At 46.0% G+C, this 21,653-nt stretch overlaps 1 protein-coding gene across 1 annotated transcript in view; it reads right to left on the reverse strand.

Annotated features, from left to right (window-relative positions):
- ASB13 (ankyrin repeat and SOCS box containing 13) overlaps positions 1-21,653 on the reverse strand; it is a 187,442-nt gene that overhangs the window by 36,808 nt on the left and 128,981 nt on the right. Inside the window, exon 4 of the mRNA XM_086918935.1 lies at positions 14,815-14,949. Coding sequence (XP_086775061.1) covers positions 14,815-14,949 — 135 coding nt within the window. The remainder of the gene's footprint in view (positions 1-14,814; positions 14,950-21,653) is intronic.

Genomic DNA, 21,653 nt, shown 5'->3' on the forward strand with positions numbered 1-21,653 from the left:
TTTATATTCCGAGGGGGTCTCATCATTACTGCTCTAGGCATTTGCGGTTTTTTAACCGTGGGATATAGTTTTTGCTTTATTGTATGACTTTTTAAATAATACCATTCTGTGAGGGTTCTCCCTTGCTTTGCTAATTTTGTGGCTGTTGACACTTGTTGCTCTTATGTGACCGACATGCTGTGTAATTCTGGTGTGAGCTGTACACTGGAGTAGTTCTCATTAACTGCTCTCTTGTCTTTTCTGTCTTTTTTAGACTTTTATCTGGATTTTCTCCAGGTCTGTAAGTATTAATCATCAGACATATTTGACATTGGCGTATATACTATACTAGAATGGATACCTTTGGGTTTTCAGATGATGATTTTAATTCTCTCATGGGTAGAGTTACAGGAGATACAGGATCTCTTCCCGCCCACCAACTTGATAATAGTGAGTGGCAAAACCTACTTAATATGCGGAAGAAACTTAAGCGTATAGAATCCCATGCATTTTATATGTTTGAGTATCTTAAGGTTGGGGTAATTCCCTCGGGATTGAGAGTACGCAATGCTCCCGCCCTTTTTGTTGAGATCAGGAAGTCCCTGGAGCGGTGGTCACTTATCTCTAACCGCTGCTCCAGGGACTGGATGATGCTCATCATTGAAACAGCGAAGGACATAGCATCTGCCCTTCAAAAAGAAATTGATGAGTTAGAAGCGAAACTCAATACATCAACAGCTGTGGAGGAAGCCAAGACCTGCCTAGATAAGATCCAATCTGAAATGAAGGACTTTGATATTTATCTTACAAATAAAAAGACAGAGAAACTACGAGAGCGTGCAATTAAGAAACCCCAGAAACCCAAATTCAACCTGTCTAAATTAGAAATTACATCGCTTAATAAACTTAAGACAGATCCTTCCATCATAATCAAACCTTGCAATAAAGGTGGCGGGGTTACGGTATTTGATAAAAACACATATGTATCTCTCATTTATTTATGAGAACCCTTGATAGGGTCAGACTTACGTAGGCAGTTATGTTCTTGTTTTGATTTGCACGCTTCATAGGCATTGATTCTGTCCAGGTGTTCTAACAGTTATCTCATTTTCTGTTTTTTTAAATCTCTTGGGGAAATGTACTAGTCCTGCATTATCTCGGTGAGACTGAGATTCCATCTTTTTGTACTTTGTAGGACTGCTGAGGATATGAGACGCCGTTCATCTACATACGGCCCATTTATGAAATACAATTGAAAGGAGTATTATGGGTTCATAAAATTACAATAATACACTTGATCTTAAGGTGGGTCCTTCGCATTAGCTATATACCATCAGTATTAGATGGTATGTGGAGGATAGTTATGGACCTTATTACATTTCTTCTCCTTTGTTGTGATTTATTTCAGTTGAACATAAAGATCAATAGTTGCTCTTCTGGATTTGCGATATCGTTTACCCATTATTTTATTGGATATTTTTAGAGACTCCTACATTCCAAATATAGGTAAGGCATGTACATCTTTAGGTAGCATAATTTGTTCATCGATTTTTCCTTTATATATAAATTTTTTTAGTACGTCTTTCCTCTTTTCAGATATTGATAAACTTTGAGTTATCTCTTTACGTGGTTCATGTCAATGACACTGCCGTTTGAGAATTAAGCAGAATCTATTGCCTAGATGCATCAACCTTTTTAGGAAGTGCAAACGGTGCGAATCGCAAAAATCGGCCGTTTGCACTTCCTAAATTGGTTTCTGGGATGCATCAAGCATTTTTGGAAATTCGCTATTTTTTGCGAGTTCCAAAAATGCGATTGCTTTTAAGGAATCGCAAATTTGCGATTCCTTAAATGCAATGCATCATCCTCACAACATTTGTGATTTTACAAATTGCAAATGCAAATTACCACGAAGTTGAACTTCGTGGTAATTTGCAAAAATGTGTAAAAACGCATAAAAATGCATTTTTTAAACGTCTAAGTTACAGACACACATGTCCTTAGGACATGTGTGTATGTAACTCACATGTAAAAGTGCATTTCATGGGTGCAGGGGGGGGTCCTTTGGACCCCCCTCTCCACCCTTGAAAGGCTTTGTTGCATTCCGATTTCAAATTGCGAATTCGCAATTCCCATTCATTCCTATGCGAATTCGCTATTTGAAACTCGCAATTTTATTGGGATTCGGTAAAAATTGCGATTTTTACCGAATCTCAATAAAATTGCGAAATTATTGATGCATTGCCATTTGCGATTCCTTATTTGCGATTCCTTATTTTTCGCAAATAAGGAATCGCAAATGACAACTTTGATGCATCTACCGGTAAGGTTCTTAAGTGTAAGTAATTGAACACTCATTGTGCATCTTGACATATATCATGTTTTACAGACCCTGTAAGGTTTTTCGACCTATGCCTTTTGTACTTATAGGATATGTATGTTATACCATTAGATCAATTGAGTAGGTCTTATTAGTATTTGTCCACAGTACCCTCTTAAGGCTCTCACAGGACTCTATTAATTAGAATATGTGTACATTCACTGAAGATTCGGGTTATGTTGTGTCACATGTTGAGCCCAAGTGTCAATATCAGTTTTTTAACTATGTAAATAATTTTTGTATACTGACTTGGTCTCTTCCATGTTTTTTATATTCCTTGGTGACAGTGTACATACATTTTCTTTATTATACTTTTTAGGTCCCCTGTTTTTGTGGGTGTCGACTGCCTGGAAGAGGTCCTGAGGAAGGTGGCCGTGTGTCGCCGAAACGCGCGTCGACCAGAGTGCGGGGTCTCATACTCAGTTTTGAGACCCATTAGTTGGCAGGGGGCTCCCTGCTGATTAGTACCCAGATTCCTTTTTCAGACGTAGTGTATGTGTATGTAATGATAGTATGAATGGGTTAGTATGTTGTGATTGGTTGTGTGTTATCAGGGGCATATGTATTGGTATTAATTGTCTTCTTCACGATTAGTTATTGTCACTGTATATTTTTCCTTTTTTTGTATGAACCATGAAATGATTTATGCTATGTTAACACTGTGATTGTGTGTTTCTTATGAACTTTAACTTAAATGAAAAAATATAAATTTGAAAGCAATGCTAAAAATAAAAAATTAAACACTTCATATATTTTTTGAAGAAAATAAAAAGCTTGTTGTGTATCTGTCACCTTCAACATAAATAATGTGATGTAAACCTGCAATGAATAATTGTGGCTAAAGAGGGAACTTTTCTTCTAGTTGTCCCCACGTCAGTTATACCTGCAATCTCGCAGGAGATGGTGCACGATATAATGTGTGGACTGAGCTCACCAAATGATCACCACCCCAGTAAAATTCTCCAATGTACTTTAGATCTTGTGGAACAGCTCTCTGCACCAGCCTAATGGATGTGAGAGCTACAAAAGGCCACAGGCGGAATTCTTCTTCATCAAAGTGACAGTGATGACACCAGCAGTGCTGCAGCACCGGTCACAAGGCTTGGCTCCAGTAAAATAAAGAGGATCTTCCTGTAGATCCACAAACAATACCGATTTCCACAAGAATGAATCTTATGTACCAATGCCACATCCAGAAGTATGTACGTATGTGCTATTTCTGTAGAGTAAAGCCTTGGAGAGCTGTACAGTAATAAACACAATCATAAAGTCAATAAGCAATAGGAGAGGTAGTTGGTTTGTGGGCTACTAATGCATTGTGATGCAGGGTTCTTTAAAGAGGTCTGTCTTCAACTCCTTCCTAAATTTGGGGCCGTTTTGGAGTGTTTCTGGTGGGTACAGGGATGTTGCTCCAGATCTTGGGAGCAAAGATGGAAAACGCCAGCTGCATTGTATTTTTTTCTTTTTTAGACTTCTAAGTCTGCAGTTGGATGATATCCTGGCTGTGGGTGTGCCGAGACCCACTAGAGGTGATGAGCGTATCTGCAGGAGAAGTGCTGGTCGTGATAGCTTTGTTAACCATGCAGTTGGTTTTAAAGAGGGTGTGGACCGTAAGGGGACCCAGTAGAGTGCCATCAAGATGTGGAGATATGACCACATTTGTTCAGGCCCTGGATGTGACGTCCTGCAGTGAGGAGGATGCCCTAAGGGGTGGTGTGGAGAGTTTAGGAGGCCATGGAGCAGACCATTAACACCCTGAGGATGTGAGAGTACGAGGGCTTGAACAGCAGTTCTGCAGTCTATTTCTGGAAGAAATGGTTTCACTCTCTTGAGAAGAGAGGGCTGGCACCAGGAAACACTTGCCCAGCTGGAAGCCGAAGTAACTGTAGAAGTAGAATCTACATTCCAATAGGTACAGTTACTGGAACCATGACATTTAAGCATGCCATGTTCAGGATTCCATGGCCATGCCTCATGAAATGGCTTTTGGTAATGCAGCTAACTCCTCAGTTCTACTTAAAACACTAAAATAGAGTTACCACGTCTTTGCATTAAAAGCATGCTGGCACCAGAGACGAATGAATGAGAAGAACACAAGGTGAGGTGACAAATCAGCAACAATGCAGGGTTTGATTTAAAAAAAAATGTTTTTATTCAGAAAACACAAAACAACAATACAACAAAAATATTAACCTAAAAAGGAGCAATCGGCAGAGTTAGCACATCATTTAGGGTAGACATAGCACATATGCGACTAATGAAATAAAAATAGACAACATCAATAACGATAAGGGCTCACAATTATATTAAATTCTTAAAGTGACTCCCTGTCTACATTATATGTGGCGTCCTCTGTAAAGGGGGTACATAAAAATCCTCTATATTCGTTCCATGGGTCCCGTATTTTAGTCCATTCGCATGGGCAGACTTTACTTACATAAATCACCCTTTCGGCCTGCATGCATCAATCCATGCACTCGACCCATTAAACTAAGGCTCTATTCTCTTCTCCTATTTACAACCATTAAATTTATAATGAAAGAAGGAGGGAAGATAGAGAAACTGAACAAAATAGAAAATCTGTAGTTGACTCTTTGGGTAGGTATGAAAAGTGGGATATGCAAGCACCCGTTCAAAGTCCATTGATGGTCTGATGAAAACGCATGGCCATTTTTGGGATGGAGACTGTGCTGTGTACAACAGCCTGTCCACCCTGTATGACCAAAGAGCCTTCTTGGTTTTAGTCTTGGCAAGTCTCAGGCATGTTAGGCCACCAGAGTATCACAGATCTGCGTGTCCCTCTGCGTGCAGGGAGGCACCGCAATGGTTGTCAGTATCCACAGGCAGGATGGCAGTTGAAATGCAAGTTCTAGGGAGCTGACTCTGTAACACAAGCAACTCTCAGTGGGAGAGAATGTCCTAAGGGAAACACTACAATTGAAGGGTCAGGACCAGCACTTACTGCAATATTGTCCTGCTGATGCTGGAGTAGACATGGTGAAGAAACGTCAAAGTAAGGGGGCGGGATAAGCTATTTATCAGATAGGATCTGAGAGGCCCTGCACCTCACAAGACCCAATAGACTAATTTCCAAAAGGTAGGGCAGAACAAATATAATGACGCACGGAAAGGAGTCATAAAGGAATCCATTACCTTACCAGCACTTGTATCAACCTTACTTCACGGAGCAGATATTTTGTTAGCTTCTTCCCAGGCCGACAAACAAGTGGCTTGTCTGATTCTCTGCAAACAGCGGCCTTATTGCAGTTCTCAACAACTAACATGCACACCGGCACACACCTACTCTGACTCACTCTGCTCTTGGTAACCCTGGTAGCTAACCATTCTTTTAAGGCTAATTCTTTTCCTATAATACCTCCCATAATTCCTTATGTAAATTAACTTATTTAAAGCTCTTCCACACGCAGGATTGGACACATGAAACACACATGACACAGTATGAGACTCGCCAAAGGCCACTAATCAACACATTATGTCTATGCAAGATATAGAAAATATAGTGCTACTGATCAAAACAGGAATTGACTTAGAGAGACTTATTATAGTGATTGGCCAATATTGCATGCCACAATCATTTAGCCTCAGTGACAGTGAAAAATTAAGTGAATAATTTGCATTTTGTTTACTGGCCCAATGTTTCTAAATCTTGAAGTGGAAATCGGAAAGTGAGTCACCAAAAACGAATTCAGTCATTGCTATATTAAGTTCCAGATAATGGACTGTCATTTGATTTCAAATAATACTACTAGACTGATATAACACTTTAACCAAAGCACTGAACAAAACTTAAATACAATCAGTGTGACAGGACCAAAGAAGTGCAAATTAGAGACAGAGTAGACAGAGGGATTCCACAGCTTAGAAACTTAAAGTGAAAACAAACAAAAATGATATTTAACACATGGCATGCAAGAGGAGACCACTAAAAACTATAAGTCAACGAGATCATAACAGTTGAGAACATATAAGGGGACATGTGGCGAGAGATTTAGAGGGCACTAACATGAATAGATTTAAATACTGTAGTAAGGAGCCACTGTAGAATACAACGATGGCTAGAGAGTCAATATCATACATGCCAACCCTACTGATTCCGGTGGGATACTACCGATTTCAAAGCTAGTCTCCCACCTCCTGACTCCTGTTTGCAAAAACCGGATTTCTCTGCGGGCTTCAGCTGACAGGGCCTGGTCTTGTGTAATTCAATCTCGGAGTATGCACTGCCGGTAACCTAGCTGCCAAGGTTTCCGATTGTTATCTGTGACATTTTCATAATGTCAGAGTAATTATGAGTAACATTTTGACAACTAGAATTGACACTTTTTCGCAAGCAAAATCAAGCTACGAAGACGAGGAAAACATAAATATCAGAAATTACACCCATTTGAGCACGAGAAACTCTAATTGCTGCAAAGTGTAAGAAATTAATGTTAAATTTATCAGACTCGTATCTAAGTAAATATACTTAGAATCACACATATATAACAAAGCTCCTTTGCAACATATTAAATCAAGGCTTTGAACACTAGGTCAGGAGCTATTTTTTTGCGGTTGTGTGTTTTTTGAGACTTGCGCTTCTGTGTGGCACATGCTACAAGCCTGCACAACACACCCAGCTATGGAAAGCCACACCATTTGGCAGTGGGATTGTGCAGACCTTCCTATTGTGCGTCAGTGTCTTTATTCTTAGTTACATGCCGTCACTAAGACTATTACTAACAACACAGGAAGATAAGCCCCTTACTTCTGCATGAGACCCCGACTTCGTCTGCGCCTCAGATGTCACAAGCCCAAGGAACACGACAACAGACTTTTTGTCCCATCATTCTGCCACATGTAGCTATGCAGTCCCACAAGTAGGCGACTGAGACTGGCCACCTTCACTTCAGTTCCAAGTACAAGGACAATACACTGTGTGGGTAGTCAATATTTCCCCCCCCTACTTGTTGCATTCTGGTGATGTAATGTGCCTGCAACCCTATGTAGAAGAGTAGTGGATTGACCATTTGTACACTACTTCTTGCACGTCTGGAAACATGTCCAACTAGCTGATGAATTAACTTATTCGGTTCACAGCAGAAACGCACGTTTTTTACGCTAATGGTACATGATTACTAGCGCTCCTCCTTGACAGCAGAGGAGCTAATACGCATGACTTTGCATTTCAGTGCGGTGATGCAGACCACCACACTGAAATGCGTTAGTCTAACACCTGATGTGTGGTACTTGGCAGAGCTGCAGTAACTGCTACACTAGGCCGCTGCACAACACTAGCTTCACGCTTTTTTTGTCTGACATAGCGCTTTCTCCGTGCTCCTGACTGGTAAGAAAAAAAAGTATATTTGCGTTTCTAATATCAGATCCTGCAGCAGCAGACTTCCAAATCCCATACATGATAGTTAGCAGATTTAGGCACCCAATAGAAGTCAATGCGGAAAATACATTCTCCTGATTTTCTTTCTCTTTTTTTTTAAAAATCTCTCACTTTTCTCTTCTAAAATGTTGGCATCTATGCAATATGAGGTACCCAATGAGTCACAAACGGAAGCTATGGGACAGAGACAAAAGAGCCTATAAGAGGAATTAAAGACAGGTTGACATGGGTAGGCAGAAATACAGAGTATAACAGAACAAAAGTACAGGCAGAAAAGGATAAAAGTAAAAATAACAATTTTTATAGGGAAATTAAGTAAGCAAAGCACGACATTTGCAAAGGTTGTGAAGCTCGAAATTGAAGTGCGAGCCATGTTGAAATGCGACTACTTGAGGAGCGGGAGGGGCTGAAATTTACAAGGTTGCTGTATGCTGACCTCCTGATATGAACAGAGAAATTACCATTTAAGATACAGCTTTAGCTGTGCTGCAAGAGAAAGGGTCCAGCTATAACACAATGCAAACTCTTTGTTGTGGGTCGGTAGGAGCCAATGAGAAATTGGCCCCTTATTAAGAACTATCAGCCCGTCCCGACCTTGTCCGGGAGCAATCAGGCTTCCACGACCCCCGCCTGCCCCGACATTGGCCATCAGCCCGGGCCCCCGTCCGCCCCGTCCCCCGGCTGCCCCGACCCCCGCCTGCCCTGACATTGTCCTCCGGAGGCTTGCCTCACACAATTATGCCAGAGGCCCAGTGTTGCAGTGGTGGCCAGCAGCAGCGCCTGAGGCACTGGGGAGCTTTCTGGGTAAGTGGGGCTCTGGCGCTCTGTTTTCAGGGAGGCGAGGATGAGCAGAGGTTGCAGGTATAAGAGTAGGAGTTCACAAAGTATGGAGCGGCCGGCGGGAGTTGGGAGCTTGAGCACAATTATGCCAGGGGTCCCCCGCCTGTCCCAACCCCCGCCTGCCCTGACATTGTCCCCCGGAGCCTTTTTGTTGTAACTCCCCGCCCCCGCGTACCCTGACCCCCGCCTGCCCCGACATTGTCCCCCGGAGCCTTACCTCAGCCGCCGCTCCTCAGTTCAGTGCTCCTCGCCGCTCCGCAGGTCCCCTGCTGCTCACCGCCTGTGTGCGGCTTGTCAGTGCTCCTCCCCCACGCCATGTCCGCCGCTCAGCCGCCGCTCCTCAGTTCAGTGCTCCTCGCCGCTCTGCTGCTGCTCACCGCCTGTGTGCCGCTCGTCAGTGCTCCTCCCCCGGCCCATGTCCGCTGCTCCTCCTCGCGCTCCCAGACGACGTCAGCACGCAGGTCGCAGCCGGCGCTACTTCGAGGGGACTACTTTTTTTTAAATGTAAATTTAAATATAACGTATTTTTAAAATTTATATAGCCTATGTCCATCTGCACACCCTGAGGATTCCAACGATGTATCGGGTGTGTGGATTGGCGCTGTGGTTCCCGAGTTTACCCGCCTAAAAGCTTCAAAGTTCTTCCTTTATAATAGTAGTATAGATAGACACGTTACAACTGTGATCATTTGATCACACGAACATTCATTTTTAAAACGTGAGCTAGTGGTCTGTACAGGAAACTAGGAACAAGAACATACAGAAACTGGCAAAACATTTTTCTATCGACCAAAATGTTTGAACCTTTGAATGTTACCTTAGATGTAGAAAAGGTCTATGTTGCACAAGAGAAAAGTGATAAGCTTTGAACATAATGAAGAGCAATTTACTTAAATAGTGGTCATTTATATAAATGTATTTATTTATAAAGTTTTATATAGCGCGAACATGATCCTGAGGGATAACAGAGCGCTTTACAATATGATGGGAGGAAGGACAAAAGAAATATCTATAACAATATCCATTACGAAGAAGGGAGAGAAAGAAAATACAGTGCAAAATACAACCAGGAGGGTAATACAATAAACAGGTGTATGTGGGCAGCAAGGATGAGACACAGTGTATACAGGGGGAGCTGTAGCAAATGGAAGAACCAAGGCAATAGGAGCAATGTCAACGAGTCTAACTCTATTAGGGTACGAATTTGTTCAATAGGAATCTTTTGGCTTCCACTTTGAGCGCCGCCGATGAGGAGATTCTGCGAACTTCCGGTAGAAGAGAGTTCCAAATCTTATGGGCAGCTCCGGAGAAGGGTCGTTGACAACTTCTCTTTTTATTAAGGATTAGTGGTTTCAGGAGGAGGGTTAAGGAGCGTCTTGAAACTCTTACACCACAGGATAGTCTGGATTCCTTCCATCACGGTCGCTCCCCCTGCTCCCTGCTCTCGCGACGGAAGGCTCTCCTTGCTGCCTGCTTTGCCTGACCTGATTCCTGCAGCCTGCCTCCTCGCTACAGCGCACCATTCAGCGCCTGGTATCGTTCTCGCCCACATTAATTCAATATATCTTGCATACAGCCACGTTCTGCATAGCGGCTGAGTGATTTCACTTTGAAGCATTTTAATTATTTGTTTGGCAACATTGTATCGAGTTTGTTACCGGGCGGCCATTTCACTGTGTGTTTACCTCCACCCGTGTCTCCTCCCAGACCCCGCCTCCCAGCTGACCCTCCCACACACTGTCGACTACACCAGCCCCGTCCTCTCCTATCCTGTGACCGTCTGGATTCCTTCCATCACGGTCGCTCCCCCTGCTCCCTGCTCTCGCGACGGAAGGCTCTCCTTGCTGCCTGCTTTGCCTGACCTGATTCCTGCAGCCTGCCTCCTCGCTACAGCGCACCATTCAGCGCCTGGTATCGTTCTCGCCCACATTAATTCAATATATCTTGCATACAGCCACGTTCTGCATAGCGGCTGAGTGATTTCACTTTGAAGCATTTTAATTATTTGTTTGGCAACATTGTATCGAGTTTGTTACCGGGCGGCCATTTCACTGTGTGTTTACCTCCACCCGTGTCTCCTCCCAGACCCCGCCTCCCAGCTGACCCTCCCACACACTGTCGACTACACCAGCCCCATCCTCTCCTATCCTGTGACCGTCTGGATTCCTTCCATCACGGTCGCTCCCCCTGCTCCCTGCTCTCGCGACGGAAGGCTCTCCTTGCTGCCTGCTTTGCCTGACCTGATTCCTGCAGCCTGCCTCCTCGCTACAGCGCACCATTCAGCGCCTGGTATCGTTCTCGCCCACATTAATTCAATATATCTTGCATACAGCCACGTTCTGCATAGCGGCTGAGTGATTTCACTTTGAAGCATTTTAATTATTTGTTTGGCAACATTGTATCGAGTTTGTTACCGGGCGGCCATTTCACTGTGTGTTTACCTCCACCCGTGTCTCCTCCCAGACCCCGCCTCCCAGCTGACCCTCCCACGCTCCGCCCCCCTCCACCATCCATTTATGGCCAATGTCCCCACGCGCAGCGTCCACGCGGAAGGTGCGCCAAAGGTAAGCCCGTCTACGCCCGTCCGCGCCTGGCCCCCTGCCCCCCATCCCTCCCAGCCCCCCCGCATTACCTACGATGCCGCCACCCTCCTAGCCCTTAACCCCGATCGCGCCCCCAACTGCGTCCAAGCCGCTCCTGGACACACCCATGGCCCTTTCTCCTGCTACTCCTGCAAATTCAGCGGCACCGACAACATCTCTGCTACGACCACACCACAGATTCCCGACCCCAACCACCTACAATGCATCCTTCTCAACACCAGATCGATCCACAGGCATGCCATTGACCTATGGAATCTACTAGACACCATTTCTCCGGACATCGCCTTCCTTACGGAAACATGGATGAATGCTTCCTCCGCACCAGACATCACAATTGCCATTCCTGAAGACTATAAGATCACCCGCAAAGACCGTACCAGCCACACAGGAGGAGGAATCGCTATCGTCCATAAGAAATCTATCCGCATCTCAACCAGCTCTGACGTCAATCTCGCTAACTCCGAACACCTTCACTTCCAGATCCACATCGATCCCAAAACAACACTCAGAGGCACTCTCCTCTACAGACCACCAGGACCCCGCGCTAAATTCAGTGAAGACATCACGGACTTCATCACCCCACACGCGCTCCCCTCCAAAGATTACATCCTTCTGGGAGACCTCAACTTTCACCTTGAAAAGACCAACGACCGCAACACCACCACCCTCTTGGACAACCTCGCCAACCTCGGACTTAAACAACTAGTCACTTCCCCCACCCACATCGCAGGTCATACACTCGACCCCATCTTCACATCCAGCAACCATGTCTCCTTCAGCCACACTACGGATCTCCTCTGGACCGACCACAGCTGCGTTCACTTCATCTACAACAAGCCGAAACCCATCAACCACTCCCAACCTACCCTGCAAAGAAACTGGAACAAAATCACCACGGACCAAATCTCCGCATCGCTCCTTCGAAACTCCCCAGCCCCCTCTTCCAACGCCAACGAAGCCGCCGCCAACCTCACCCTATGGTTATCCAACACCGCCGACACCTTAGCTCCACTGAAAAAACTTCAAAGCAAACCTGGCAGCAAGAAAGCCTCATGGTTCAACGATGATCTCAAGAAGTCCAAGAAACTCTGTCGCTCCCTTGAAAAGGCCTGGAAAAAAGACCCAACCACCAGCACCAAGGACGCCTTCAAAAGCGCCACCCGCTCTCACCACCAACTGATCCGAAAAGCCAAGAAAACAGCATTCAAGGATCGACTTGACAACAACGCCCACAACAGCAAGGAACTTTTCAACATCGTCAAGGAATTTTCCAATCCCTCGGCCAACTCCAACGACATCACACCCTCTCAAACCCTCTGCGACTCCCTAGCCTCTTTTTTCCACAACAAGATTGCAGACATCCACAACAGCTTTGACAACCAACCCGGAAACCAGCCCACCCTACCATCTGCTGACCATCTTCCCCCCATGAACACCCTTAACGCTTGGAACCCAATCTCCACTGAAGACACCATCCGCCTGATGAATTCCATCCACTCAGGATCCCCCACAGACCCATGCCCTCACCACATCTTCAACAAAGCAGACTCCGTCATCGCACCGCACCTCCGAGACATCATCAACTGCTCCTTCAACTCCGCCACCTTCCCAGAAGACTGGAAACACGCTGAACTCACCGCCCTTCTGAAAAAACCAACAGCGGACCCCACCAAACTCAAAAATTACCGCCCCATCTCGCTTCTTCCATTCCCGGCCAAAGTCATCGAGAAAGCCGTCAACAACCAGCTCGCTGCTTTCCTCGAAGCCAACAAATCCCTCGACCCCTCACTATCTGGCTTCCGAGCAAAACATAGCACTGAGACCGCCCTCATCGCAGCAACAGACGACATTCGAACTCTACTGGACAATGGAGACACAGTCGCCCTCATCCTCCTCGACCTCTCTGCAGCATTCGATAACAGTCTGCCACAGCACCCTTCTACAACGCCTCAATAACATCGGAATCCAAGGAAAAGCACTTGAATGGATCACCTCGTTCCTCACCGGAAGAACCCAGAGAGTCCGCCTTCCTCCATTCAAGTCCGAGGCCTCTGAAGTCATCTGCGGCGTACCTCAAGGATCCTCACTCAGTCCCACCCTCTTCAACGTATACATGAGCCCCCTCGCGGCCATCGCACGCCAACACAACCTCAACATCATCTCCTACGCGGACGACACTCAACTAATCCTTTCTCTCACCAATGACCCCAGCACCGCCAAAACTAACCTACACGAAGGAATGAAAGAAGTTGCCGAATGGATGAAACAAAGCCGTCTGAAACTGAACTCAGACAAAACAGAAGTCCTCATCTTAGGTACTTCCCCCTCTGCATGGGCCGACTCCTGGTGGCCGGAAGCCCTCGGAAAAGCACCCATCCCGACAGACCACGCACGGAACCTGGGCGTCATCCTGGATTCCTCACTTTCGATGAACAGACAAGTCAGCGCCGTATCCTCTTCCTGCTTCAACATTCTTCGCATGCTCAGAAAAACATTTCGCTGGATCCCCTCCGAAACAAGGAAAACAGTCACCCACGCTCTGGTCACGAGCCGACTGGACTACGGAAACACCCTCTACGCGGGTACTACCGCAAAACTCCAGAAGAAACTCCAACGAATCCAAAACGCATCAGCCAGGCTCATATTAGACATCCCACGCAACGAACACATCTCTGGTCACCTTAAAGACCTCCACTGGCTACCCGTCAATAAGAGGATCACTTTCCGACTGCTTACCCACGCACACAAATCACTCTACGACATCGGACCAGATTGCCTCAACACTCGACTGTCCTTCTACACCCCCCCCCCCGCCAACTACGGTCTTCCAGCCAAGCCCTCGCCACTGTACCTCGCATCAACAAGACCACCATGGGAGGCAGATCCTTTTCATACCTGGCTGCTAAAACATGGAACTCACTCCCCGCTTACCTGCGCCTCACCCAGAACCACCTAGCGTTCAGAAAGCAGCTTAAAACGTGGATATTTGACAAATAATCCTCCTCCCCCTCCTAAGCGCCTTGAAACCCTCTGGGTATGTAGTGCGCTATATAAATTTTATGACTTGACTTGACTTGATAGTTTAAGTTTTTGGGCAAGGTACGTAAGATTGTTGAGATGAAGGGCTTTGTGTGCAAGAACAGCAATCTTTAATTGAATTTGTGCTTTGAAGGGCAACCAATTGAGGGATTTTAGGACTGGGGATATATGATCCTTTCGCTTGGTATCTGTAACCAGTCTAGCAGCCGTGTTAAGTGAAGCCCTTAGTGGAGCCAGGGCGTATTTGGGAAGGCCACAGAGGGTTGCACTGCCGTAGTCTAACCTCAGCAAGACAAGCGCAAGACAATCGCTTAGACCACTTGCTTGAAATCATTTAGGGGAAGGAATAGTGTTTAATTAAGTCAGAAGCAGGATATGAGTAAGTGTTAAAGAGTTGTATTAGGAGAAAAGATGCTAAAAATGGGGAGCATCAAAGGAGTGGTCAACGACCCTGAATGCAAATTCTGGAAAATGCTCAAGAATTAGTATAAATATATAGATATTCACAGATTAAGCAGCTGAAGCTACAGCAGTCAAAGAGAGCTAACAATTGTAAGCAAGAAAAAAATAGACCCTACCTGAATTCAACAGTATTTTGGCACAATCTATATGCTCCCTCGCGCAAGCAACATGTAGTGGGGTTCCAATGTGGCAGTCGTGGGCCTCCAGGTTTGCACCAACACTAATCAAGAGCCTCACGCACTCAGAGTGACCTTGGGCAAATAAAACATATTATTAGCAAAATGCAGCTATTACTAGAAAACTTAACCATTCATAAATTAGCAAAACAAATAAAAACACAGACGCACAACGTACCAAGATCCCACAAGATAAGAAGTAAGATCACAAGTCTTGTGACCACTCCTCTATTCATGAGGGCATCACAGTGAGTGATATTAAATAGTCCTCAATTCTGATGACATCTAAGGAAATTATATTATTAAAACATAAAACAGATTTAAAAAATGAAGTCCATTAATAAGCGCTAAATTAATAAAATACCTAGTTCAACACCCTTCATATGCTGGGGTGCATCCATCATATGTCACAGGTAAGACTGCCATATGCTAGGTCTTGTGTCTTCACTTGCCTGGTGTACAGCTCCATATGCCTGGGACAATTCAATTTTATATGTCAGGGGTGAAGCCAACCTGAGCTAGGTGTACGGTCACAAAAACAGGATACTGCCAATATATGCCTGGTTTACTGTTCAATATGTATGTATATGTATTTAATTTGTATTCTGTCATCATAGTCCACAAAGTTCACCAAGGAACTGTCATCATATACCAATGGAAAATCTGTCTTTATTAAGAACCAACCATACTGCACTCAGATACCAGGGGTGCAGGCATGGCAGAGGTGCTGACATTTCATTTTCAAGGAAGGCAGACATCACGAGACAGGAGACGGACATTATATGCCAGGAGTGCAGACATCACATCCCAGGGATGTAGATTTTGCATGGCTGTGTTACAGCATTCTCAGTTTGTAGTGATCATACACTACATGCATGCCACAGCTACCCTCTGATAATTTGGGCGAAGTCATCAAATGGCACAGCCTTTACATTCCAAGGTATTTTGCCAATTGTGTCAAGAGCGGAGCCTCCATTTGCCATGGATGCTTCCATCATATACCCAGTGTTCATTACCACTTACACCAGAACATGCCAGGGGTCAGAAGACTGCATATGATATGGGTGTAGTGCCATCACACGTTAAGAGGGTGTGATATCACATACCAATAATCTGGTGTCATTACATGCACACAGAAAAGGAACTGCAATGGGAGCAAATTTCAGGGGTGCAGGCATATATACACCAGCCTTATTTCAAATAATGAGGCTGTAAAAACAGCCCTCACGACTACCACCAGCCCATCAAGGAAGCCAAGAAAGCAGCCATCACTGCCTGAATCGACACCGCAGCCAACCACACCAAGGATTCTTCGAAATATTCAAAGAATTCTCCAAACCTACAGTCAAAGAGAACACCATCCACCCATCCTAAGAACTCTGCGACACCCTCTCAGACTACTTCCACAGCAGAATTGCTGCAATCTACAACAACTTTAACCCCAAACCCACCTTCCTAAACTACACCCAACCATTGAACTTCATCCATACACTGACCGCCTGGTCTCCACTCACCATCTAGACCACCACAGCCATCATTTCTTCTATCCACTTCGGAGCGCCCACATATTCCTGCCCCCATCGCCTATTAAACCTTGGGGCAAACTCTAGCAGCACGGAACTCACCAACATCCTCAAAACCTCCATCTACAGAGCAAACTTCCGAGACAGATGGAAACACGCAGAAGTCAGACCCCATAAACCTCAAAAATTACCAACTGACCTCCCTGATCCCATACCCAGCCAAAGTACTCAAGAAAGATGATTCAGAAAAGGGGGTGGTGATGAACAGAGTGTCTGAATTAAGCAGACCACTCTTACCCAGTTCAAAGATCAGGGCTTGATCCATCACAGTTTTTTAGCTCACTGCACCATCCCAGCTCAGAACTTGGCTATATGCAAATTAGTCTGACCCTGGCCCAGTGCATCATGGGAACAGGGCAGACCAAACTATCAAGCCAATTCTTATACTGGGAAGGAAACAAGCTACCGGGGACCGGTTTCTGGCATTTCAGCCGTCTTCGGCCCGGCTTGCTTGAATCCTGATGGTGCAATGAGCTAGGGACTCACATCTGAGTATACCCTTCCACGCTTATGGTGGACAAAAATGATTCAGAAAAGGGGGTGGTGATGAACAGAGTGTCTGAATTAAGCAGACCACTCTTACCCAGCCCAAAGATCAGGGCTTGATCCATCACCGTTTTTTAGCTCACTGCACCATCCCAGCTCAGAACTTGGCTATATGCAAATTAGTCTGACCCTGGCCCAGTGCATCATGGGAACAGGGCAGACCAAACTATCAAGCCAATTCTTATACTGGGAAGGAAACAAGCTACCGGGGACCGGTTTCTGGCATTTCAGCCGTCTTCGGCCCGGCTTGCTTGAATCCTGATGGTGCAATGAGCTAGGGACTCACATCTGAGTATACCCTTCCACGCTTATGGTGGACAAAAATGATTCAGAAAAGGGGGTGGTGATGAACAGAGTGTCTGAATTAAGCAGACCACTCTTACCCAGTCCAAAGATCAGGACTTGATACATCACCGTTTTTTAGCTCACTGCACCATCCCAGCTCAGAACTTGGCTATATGCAAATTAGTCTGACCCTGGCCCAGTGCATCATGGGAACAGGGCAGACCAAACTATCAAGCCAATTCTTATACTGGGAAGGAAACAAGCTACCGGGGACCGGTTTCTGGCATTTCAGCCGTCTTCGGCCCGGCTTGCTTGAATCCTGATGGTGCAATGAGCTAGGGACTCACATCTGAGTATACCCTTCCACGCTTATGGTGGACAAAAATGATTCAGAAAAGGGGGTGGTGATGAACAGAGTGTCTGAATTAAGCAGACCACTCTTACCCAGTCCAAAGATCAGGGCTTGATCCATCACCGTTTTTTAGCTCACTGCACCATCCCAGCTCAGAACTTGGCTATATGCAAATTAGTCTGACCCTGGCCCAGTGCATCATGGGAACAGGGCAGACCAAACTATCAAGCCAATTCTTATACTGGGAAGGAAACAAGCTACCGGGGACCGGTTTCTGGCATTTCAGCCGTCTTCGGCCCGGCTTGCTTGAATCCTGATGGTGCAATGAGCTAGGGACTCACTTCTGAGTATACCCTTCCACGCTTATGGTGGACAAAAATGGTGAAGAATTGGCTTGGTAGTTTAGTCTGCCCTGTTCCCATGATGCACTGGGCCAGGGACAGACTGATTTGCATATAGCCAGGTTCTGAGCTGGGATGGTGCAGTGAGATAAATAACGGCGATGGATCAAGCCCTGATCTTTGGACTGGGTAAGAGTGGTCTGCTTAATTCAGACACTCTGTTCATCACCACCCCCTTTTCTGAATCGTTTTTGGCCACTATAGGTGTGGCAGGGTATACTCAGACATGAGTCCCTTTCTCACTGCACCATCAGGATTCAAGCAAGCCGGGCCAAAGAAGGCTGAAATGCCAGAAACCGGTCCCCGGTAGCTTGTCTCCTTTCTGGTGAAGAATTGGCTTGGTAGTTTAGTCTGCCCTGTTCCCATGATGCACTGGGCCAGGGACAGACTGATTTGCATATAGCCAGGTTCTGAGCTGGGATGGTGCAGTGAGATAAATAACGGTGATGGATCAAGCCCTGATCTTTGGACTGGGTAAGAGTGGTCTGCTTAATTCAGACACTCTGTTCATCACCACCCCCTTTTCTGAATCGTTTTTGGCCACTATAAGTGTGGCAGGGTATACTCAGACATGAGTCCCTTTCTCACTGCACCATCAGGATTCAAGCAAGCCGGGCCGAAGAAGGCTGAAATGCCAGAAACCGGTCCCCGGTAGCTTGTCTCCTTTCTGGTGAAGAATTGGCTTGGTAGTTTAGTCTGCCCTGTTCCCATGATGCACTGGGCCTGGGACAGACTGATTTGCATATAGCCAGGTTCTGAGCTGGGATGGTGCAGTGAGATAAATAACGGTGATGGATCAAGCCCTGATCTTTGGACTGGGTAAGAGTGGTCTGCTTATTTCAGACACTCTGTTCATCACCACCCCCTTTTCTGAATCGTTTTTGGCCACTATAGGTGTGGCAGGGTATACTCAGACATGAGTCCCTTTCTCACTGCACCATCAGGATTCAAGCAAGCCGGGCCGAAGAAGGCTGAAATGCCAGAAACCGGTCCCCGGTAGCTTGTCTCCTTTCTGGTGAAGAATTGGCTTGGTAGTTTAGTCTGCCCTGTTCCCATGATGCACTGGGCCAGGGACAGACTGATTTGCATATAGCCAGGTTCTGAGCTGGGATGGTGCAGTGAGATAAATAATGGTGATGGATCAAGCCCTGATCTTTGGACTGGGTAAGAGTGGTCTGCTTAATTCAGACACTCTGTTCATCACCACCCCCTTTTCTGAATCGTTTTTGGCCACTATAAGTGTGGCAGGGTATACTCAGACATGAGTCCCTTTCTCACTGCACCATCAGAATTCAAGCAAGCCGGGCCGAAGAAGGCTGAAATGCCAGAAACCGGTCCCCGGTAGCTTGTCTCCTTTCTGGTGAAGAATTGGCTTGGTAGTTTAGTCTGCCCTGTTCCCATGATGCACTGGGCCAGGGACAGACTGATTTGCATATAGCCAGGTTCTGAGCTGGGATGGTGCAGTGAGATAAATAACGGTGATGGATCAAGCCCTGATCTTTGGACTGGGTAAGAGTGGTCTGCTTAATTCAGACACTCTGTTCATCACCACCCCCTTTTCTGAAAGTAGTCAAGAAAGCCATCAACCACCAACTCAACGAATTCCTGGAACACAACCATCTACTGGACACCTCACAATCGGAATTCCAGGCCAACCCCAACACTGAGACTGCATTGATGGTGGCCACAGACGACATCAGAATTCTCCTCGACCACGGAGAAACTGTGGCCCTGATTCGCCTCGACCTCTCTGCTGCGTTCGACACCGTCTCCCACAACACCCTCATCAACAGACCACAACATCGGCATACTGCACGATGTCAGCAAGTGAATTGCCTCCTTCCTTACATGACGCACATACAGCATCCAGCTTCCTCCCTTCACCTCCGCACCCAAGGACATCATCTGCAGAGTACCACAAGGATCATCACTCAAGGCCCCCTTATTCAACACCTACATGACCCACCTCGCGTCAGTAGTCAGAGGCCACGGCCTTAGGATAATCTCCTACGCAGCGACACTTAATTCATCCTCTCACTCACCAGGGACACCACCAACACCAAACACAATTACACTACTGCCATGAGCAACATAGCCAACTGGAAGAAACACAACTGCCTCAAACTAAACTCCAACAAGACAGAAGAACTGATTTTCGGGAACAACACCTCCACCTGGGACCACAGCTGGTTGCTAGCTGAACTTGGACCAACCCCCACACCAACAGACCACACGCGCAACCTGGGGATCATCCTCAACAGCCAACTAACCATGAAACGACAGATCAACGCAATCGCCTCCTTCTGCTTCCATACTCTTTGCATGCTTTGCAGAATCTTCAGATGAATCCCAACTGAAACAAGAAAGACTGTCACTCAGGCCCTCATCATCAGCGGCCTCGACTACGGCATCACTCTCTACGCCAGCATCTCCACCCAGCTCCTCAAAAGACTCTAGACCATAAAGACCGCCACAGACAGACTCATCCTGGACCTCCAAAAAGGATTGCACATCAGCCCCCACCTCAGAGGCTTTCTTTTGCTCTTCATCCACAAGAGATGCCAGTTCAAGGTCCTCACACACGCCTACTACCCTCCACGATCAAGGACCATCCTACATCAACCAGACTGAATTTCCATCAACCCTCCAGACACCGCAGTTCCTCCTCCCTCATCCCGTGCAGCTGATGCGGGGGTGCTCCTTCTCCTATATAGTTGCCAAGACCTGGAACAACTTGCCAATCCACCTCAGAACAGCACCCTCTCTGGCGGACTTTGACTGAGACCCAGCATACTCAGCATGGAGATACCCCTAGGAGTGACAGTGCTGCGCTTTACAAATGATTGATTGATTAAATGTCAGGAGGAAAGGAGCTGCTTAAGGGGTACCAGTAGCTAGGCTTCCATAGCAGTGGGAGAAAAACTATGAATTTCTCTACCCATAGCATCAACTCCTCTGGCTCTATGAGACCTATGTGTAAGTGGCTTTAAGTTCCTACGAAGATCGGATGCTGGCAGCAGTAACCAACCAATGTGGGTCCTTTCTCCTTGAAACTTCTATTTCCAAATATTCAGTGTCTCACAGCTTCCTAGTATGGCACAGAGTAGGTGAGAAGACAAGTCATTGCCCCGTCACTCACAAAATGCTTTGGAATGACAAGAGGCGAAAACTGCAAAGAACTGATATGGCTGTAAACAAGCGTTACTTGCGTTCTTTTACATCGTCTCCCGTTATGACTGTGGCTCAACAGAGGCACTTGCAGAGTTAGCAAAGTGAGTCATAGAGGTTAGACTTTGTTAGGACTAGTGCGAACTCTGATTAAACTGAAGGTGCAGGTTAAGAGCAGAAAACAACTTTAGAGCGGTGTTCTGAAAAAAAGCCGTCAAATGTCCCAATTGTTTATATTCCAGGGATAAAAGAACAACTTTAAACACTGCAGTACTTGCTAACAATATAGTCATTTAAAACAATTAGTAGGGAGACCAATGAATATTTATCTTGCTACTCTACAACTGTCTTATATTACAGGTAAGCATGGGCGAATTTTGCGAATCTCGCGTTCTCGAATTTTGCGGATTTGCGAACTCGCAATCCGCAAAATCCGCGAATTCT

This window comes from Lissotriton vulgaris, chromosome 1_1, assembly GCF_964263255.1.
Source record: "Lissotriton vulgaris chromosome 1_1, aLisVul1.2, whole genome shotgun sequence".
NCBI classification, from domain to species: Eukaryota; Metazoa; Chordata; class Amphibia; order Caudata; family Salamandridae; genus Lissotriton; species Lissotriton vulgaris.